General features: G+C 51.2%; 1 protein-coding gene across 1 annotated transcript in view; it reads right to left on the reverse strand.

The window, feature by feature from the left end:
* EMWEY_00048960 (zinc finger (C3HC4 RING finger) protein, putative) overlaps positions 1 to 5,706 on the reverse strand; it is a gene marked incomplete at both ends in the record, with an annotated part of 5,903 nt that extends 197 nt beyond the window's left edge. The window contains 16 exons of the mRNA XM_013479426.1: positions 7 to 57; positions 259 to 337; positions 438 to 508; positions 711 to 855; positions 1,132 to 1,179; positions 1,300 to 1,380; positions 1,573 to 1,753; positions 1,999 to 2,096; positions 2,220 to 2,282; positions 2,510 to 2,781; positions 3,008 to 3,070; positions 3,207 to 3,348; positions 3,547 to 3,648; positions 3,867 to 3,953; positions 4,207 to 5,429; positions 5,604 to 5,706. Coding sequence (XP_013334880.1) covers positions 7 to 57; positions 259 to 337; positions 438 to 508; positions 711 to 855; positions 1,132 to 1,179; positions 1,300 to 1,380; positions 1,573 to 1,753; positions 1,999 to 2,096; positions 2,220 to 2,282; positions 2,510 to 2,781; positions 3,008 to 3,070; positions 3,207 to 3,348; positions 3,547 to 3,648; positions 3,867 to 3,953; positions 4,207 to 5,429; positions 5,604 to 5,706 — 2,809 coding nt within the window. The remainder of the gene's footprint in view (positions 1 to 6; positions 58 to 258; positions 338 to 437; positions 509 to 710; positions 856 to 1,131; positions 1,180 to 1,299; positions 1,381 to 1,572; positions 1,754 to 1,998; positions 2,097 to 2,219; positions 2,283 to 2,509; positions 2,782 to 3,007; positions 3,071 to 3,206; positions 3,349 to 3,546; positions 3,649 to 3,866; positions 3,954 to 4,206; positions 5,430 to 5,603) is intronic.
* Positions 5,707 to 6,023: the final 317 nt, after the last annotated feature.

A 6,023-nucleotide genomic window follows, 5' to 3' on the forward strand; every position in this document is an offset into this window, starting at 1 on the left:
ACTCACTGCAATGAGGACATTTGCGGTTACGGGCCTTCACGTTCTTCTCTATGCACTCTGTTAACACACCAAACACCCAAACCCTAAACCCTAAACCCTAAACCCTAAACCCTAAACCCTAAACCCTAAACACTAAGCTCTAACGTCAAGTAAGGTCTCCGCTCGGGAAGCCTCAACCGTTGGGAGGTAGCTAAAGAAACTGCATAATAAACCCTAAACCCTAAACCCTCAAACCCTAAACCCTAAACCCTAATTTACCTTGGCAGAACATATGGCCACACTTAACGAGGACATGATCCTTAAAACGTTCAGTGCAAACACCACATAGGAGCCGCCGCTGCACAACACCCAAAACCCTAAACCCTAAACCCTAAATAAGCCCTAAACCCTAAACCCTAAACCCTAACATAAAATGTAAACCCTAAGTAGTTCCTTACGCGCATTGTGTCGTTTTCCTCTTGCAGCAAATTGTTGATAGCCAAGGACGGATCTTCAGAGGCAGCCAGGACTGCGCACAGAACCCTAAACCCTAAACCCTAAACCCTAAACAGCTGCTGCTGCCTCCTGTACCACGGTTTAGGTACTCCTGATCAAGGAAGCAACCGACTGCGAGTTAAATCCTTGCTGATTGTTTAAAGTGGCTGTTATTTTGCATATCTGCACCTAAACCCTAAACCCTAAACCCTAAACCCTAAACCCTAAACCCTTACGTCTTTTTCGTTCTTGTTTTTCATGTCTTTCTTTAAGCTTTTGCAATCTTTTATCTGCCTCTGCTCTTGCCTCTGTTTGTTTTCTTAATGAAGCCTCGAGGGAAAACACTTTTGTTTGGTGTTGCTCTATTACTCCTTCAAAGGCCTAAAAAAAAAAAAAAACCTAAACCCTAAACCCTAAACCCTAAACCCTAAACCCTCAGTTGGGAACGTAAACAACAAACAAATGCTACAACCATTCAAAACCCTCAACAACACGGCGCCAGGGTAATCCAACAAGGGTTTAGGGTTTGGTTCCAGCTCAACAAGGCTTTAACAGTCTACGATTCATGTATTAGGGTTTAGAGGGGATGTCTAGGGTTTGCGTCATCTAGGGTTTAGGGTTTAGGGTTTTTGATGGGGTTATGGGATTATGGCCTACTTTGTTCTTCTCACTTAGAAGCTCTAGTTCTCTTGCCATTTCATCGTTCTGCAACGAAAACCCTCAAACCCTCAAACCCTCAAACCCTAAACCCTAAACACTTAACACCAAACCCTAAGCATCAAACCATAAACCCTAAACCCTAAACCCTAAACCCTCCATCCTTACCGTCTTAAACAGTTTTTCCCTCTCCGTCCTCAATGCCTCAAAACAACTCGCGATTTCATCGCGCTGTTGATCTGCCACGGCCTGCAAACACCCAGTAAACCCTAAACCCTAAACCCTAAACCCTAAACCCTGAATTAAAACGTTCATACCCCTGAAGCACGAAGAGGAGAGATCTGTATTGCCTCTCTTCTGCCCTTACCCCTATAACACCCTAACAGCCAGCCCTCATGTATATAAACCCTAAACCCTAAACCCTAAACCCTAAACCCTTACTGCTCTATGTTGCGCCTGCTGCAGTGCCTCAGAGAATGCCCTCGTCTTTGTTGCTAGCTGATCGATGTGCTGCTTCTCCAGTTGCAGCTTCTGTTCTTGCAGGCGGCCTATGCGCTGCAGCAGCTGCTGCTGCTGCAGTGCTGCTTCTGCTGCTGCCTTTTGCTGCTGCACCGCCTCGTCCCTGCAAAGCAAAAGCAACAGCAACAGCAACACTACCTATTCACAATTTCTTCCCTGCAGCAACACCAGCAGCAGCAGCAGCAGTAGCAGCTCTTACTGCTGCTGCTGCTGCTTCCTCCTCTTCTGCTTAGACTGTTCCTCTTGCATCTCTGCTTATAGTAGTTGTGCTGCTGCTGTTGCTGCTTCTGCTGCTCCTCTTGCTGCTGCTGCTGCCGCTGCTGCTGCTGCTGCTGCTGCTGGTCTCACCTTTCCCTTAGTTGTCTAAGTAGACTCTCGCAGTGAGTCTGTCGCTCTTCAAATGCCTTCGATACTTCTTCGAGCTCCTCCGTCACATGCGAGTATTGCTGCAGCAGCAGCAGCAGCAGCAGCAGCAGCAGCAGCAAATAAGTAAATAAATAAATATAAATATAAATAAATATAAATAAATAAACTAAACAAAAAATAAATACAGGTGCTGTTTCCCTCACCTGCCGCAATTCAGACACTTCTGCTTCTAAGCCCTGCTGCTCGCTTAGTCGCCTCTGCAACGCCTGCAGCAGCAGCAGCAGCAACAGCAGCAACAGCAGCAGCAGTAGCAACATCAGCAACAGAAGGAACCCAAACAGAAGTAATACCAGCAGCAAGAACACGAAAGCAAATACAGGTGCTTTCTCCTGTTTGTGCTGCTGTTGCTGTTGGTGTTGCTGCTGCTGCTGTTGCTGCTGCTGCTGCTGCTGCTGCTGTTGTTGTTGCTGCTACAGATATAGTGTAAATGTACCCGCAGCTCGATTTGCAGCATCGAGTCTTCAGGCGTCGCTGCAGCGTCAGCTGTGTTAGTATCTTTTGCACTGGGATCGTCTTTTGCTGCTGCTGCTGCTGTTGCTGCTGTTGCACCTGGGTTGTCTCCCGCTGCTGCTGCTCCTCCTCCCCCTCCTGTTGCTGTGTCGCCTCCTGCTCCTGCTGCTGCGTTTGCTGCTGCTGCATCTGCGGCTACGGCTTCTGCTGCTGTTGGTGCTCCGCTCTCCGCTCCTCCTGGTGCTGCTGCTGCATCTGAAGCAGCAGCAGCAGCAGCAGCAGCAGCAGCAGCAGCAGCAGGCCCACCATCTGGGGAAGCCGATGACTTCAAACGGAGGCAATTCATCTCCTGCAACAAATCAACACCCGCATGCAGCAGCAGCAGCATCAGAAACAGCAGCAGCAACAACAGCAGCAGCATAACAAACAAAAATGAGTAACAGCAGCAGCAACAGCAGCAGCAGCAGCAAATAGGAGAGACCCACAGAAAGCTTTAAGGCTTCGATTACTCTTTGCTTCTCTGCCTTGAGCCGCTCATTCCTCACTGCAGCAAATAAGCAGCAACAGCAGCAGCAGCAGCACTTATACATATACAGCATGCAGCAGCAGCAGGAGAAGCATAAGCAGCAGCAACAACAGCAGCACCAAGCAGCAGCAGCAGCAGCAGCAGCAGGACGGACATAAGACTTGATTGCTAGCGTTCTTAAGTTGATCAAATTGAATCTTTAGCTGCATTTGCTGCAGTGCTCGCAAGGAAGCAGCAGATTCAAATTGCTGCTGCAGCTGCTTAGCAGCAGCAAGCTGCTCCTTTAGCAGCAGCAACTGTATATACACACACAAAAACAACAAACAAATATATATATAAATATATAAATATATATATTCATAGAATATGCTGCAGCACCAACAATATGCAGCAGCAGCAAATATCCAGCAGCAACAAGAACAATATGCAGCAGCAGCAGCAGCAACCATAGCAACAGGTCGGCGAGGGTTTAGGGTTTAGGGTTTAGGGTTTACTTCCTGTACTGCAGCATCTTTTTCTGCCCTAAGCGTATGATTTTCCTCTAAGAGGGAAGAAAGTCTTTCAGACAATTGTTCTCTCGCCTCCGTCTGCTTCCTCTGCATGCAGCCCCAAACCCTAAACCCTAAACCCTAAACAGTAAACCCTAAACCCTAAAGCCTAGGGTCTAAACACTAAACCCTAAACCCTAAACCCTAATCGCTATGCGCGCCCCTGAGATGATCGAAAGGTGATCGAGGGTTTAGGGTTTAGCGTATAAAGTGCAAAGCAAACTAAGGAACACAAAGGGGTTTAGGGTTTAGGGTTTAGGGTTTACAGCCAATTCCTCGAACGCTGTGTCCGCCTTCGTCTGCTCCTCAAGCAGCTCCCTACGCAACTCCTCCACTTCAGCAGTCTTCGCCGCCTGCACCCGCAAACCCTAAACCCTAAACCCTAAACCCTAAACATGCAGAAGGGGAGCTGCCCCCAACCCTTAACGCAAATTTCTAGAGCTTAAACCCTAAACCCTAAACACTAAACCCCAGACCCTAAACACCCCAATGCGCAACCCCTAAACCCTAAACCCTAAACCGCACACCGTCACCCCGAACCGCAATCCCTAAACCCGAATCTGCAACCCCTAAACCGTAAACCCTAAACCCTAAACCCTCGCTGACCAGCTGTGCGTCTCTTTGTGAGCATAGCTGCTGCAATTCAATAAAGGGGGGGCTGCGCATGATTTGCATGCGCCTAAGAGTTGAGAGTGCTGCTGCTGCATCTGCTGCTTTACGCAGTTTCTGCTGCTCCTCTAGGAGCTGCTGCACCTGCTGCTCCTTTTGCTGCAGCTGCACACGTAACACTGCAGCAGCAGCAGCAGACTCGTCATCGCTGGCCGCCTCCTGCTGCTGCTGCTGCTGCTGCTTGTCGCCTCGAGAGGCATCGGAAGACGCAGCAGCAGCTGGAACCCCTTTTGCTGCATCAGCAGCATCTGTTGCTGCTCCTGCTTCTGCCCCTGCTTGCTGCTGCTGCTGCTGCTGCGGAGTTGCTGCTGTGTCTGTTGGTTCAACCTCGTCAGACACCTCATCGCCCCTAATTGCTGCCTTTAGCAGCGCAGCAGCAGCAGGAGCCCCTGCTGCAGCACGCAGCATCACTTGCTGCTTCTTGAGTCGGGATACCTCAAGATCTGCTGCTGCTGCTGCTGTTGCTGCTTGCTGCTGCTGCTGCTCAAACAAACGAGCCTTTGTCCTCCAACTACCAACCCTCACCCGCAGACGCCGCACAGCTGCCTGCAGTGCCAGGCATCTAGGGCACATACCTGCTGCTGCTGCTGCTGCTGCTGCTGCTTCGGGGTTCGCAGAAGCATCAGTCGGTGAGGCAGAGCTAGCGGATGCTGCTGCTGCCCTGCTGCTGCTCTCTTCCTTGTCACCCTGAGCAACAGGTGGGGTCTTGCTGCACGCACTAGATCCAGCAGCAGATCCCGAGGCAGCAGCAGCAGCTGCTGCTGCTGTTGCAGCTGCTGCTGCAGCATTAGCAGCATTTGTGCTGCATGCACTGCCTGCTGCTGCTGCAGAGCGAGAGATAAGCAGCAGCAAGACCTGCCTCACCAGCTCAGTAGACCAATTCCTACAAGCGAGCAGCCGCTGCTTTAATTGCTGCAGTTCGCCCGATGAGTCGCTGCTGCTGCTGCTGCTGCTGTTGTTGCTGCTGCTGCTGCTGGTGCCGTTCGGTAAAGCTGCGCCAGATGAAGATCCGGTGCGCAGCAACGCAGAGAAAGCATCATCTTCGTAGTCCGAATCCGCTGCATTCTTGCTGCTGCTGCTGCTGCTGCCGCCGCTGCTGCTGCTGCTGCTGCTTCCCTTGCTACCGCCCGCAGGCACGCTGCTGTCGAAGAGGCACAAGCCTGAGCACATCCAACGACCTCCGCAGCAGGGCAGCCTTGAACAGCAGCAGCAACAGCAGCACAGCAGCAAGAACAACAACAACGCCAGCAGCAACAGCAGGAGCAACAGCAGCAGCAACAACAGCAACAACAGCAACAGCAACATTAGCAACAGGAACAATTTGCTCGGCCTACCTGGACGCTGAAGCAGCGCCTGTAGGCTGGTCTTTAGCAGCAAGTTCTGTTGCTGCTGCTGCTGTTGTTGTTGCTGCTGCTGCTGCTGGTGCTGCTGCTGGTGCTGCCCGAGCAACAGCAGGAGGTCAGCGTTAAGAGCGGCCCAAGCATCAGCAACAGCAGCAGCACATTTTGTTGCTTCTGCTGCTTGCCGCTGCTGCTGCTGCTGCTGCCGCCTCACACAATTTAGCTGCCTACGGTACTCATGCAGCGCCCCCCGCTGCTGCACTAAAACCCTAGCCAAGAGTTCATCATCCTGCGGTGCAGCAAACACTCATTTGGGGTGTACATAAACTCCTAAACCCTAAACCCTAAACCCGAAACCCCAAACCCTAAACCATAAAGTTTCCGCCCCCTCCCCTACCACCCCCCTCCCCCCTC

The sequence above is a fragment of the Eimeria maxima genome, genomic scaffold (genome assembly GCF_000499605.1).
Source record: "Eimeria maxima Weybridge genomic scaffold, Emw_scaff1128, whole genome shotgun sequence".
Classification (NCBI taxonomy): domain Eukaryota; phylum Apicomplexa; class Conoidasida; order Eucoccidiorida; family Eimeriidae; genus Eimeria; species Eimeria maxima.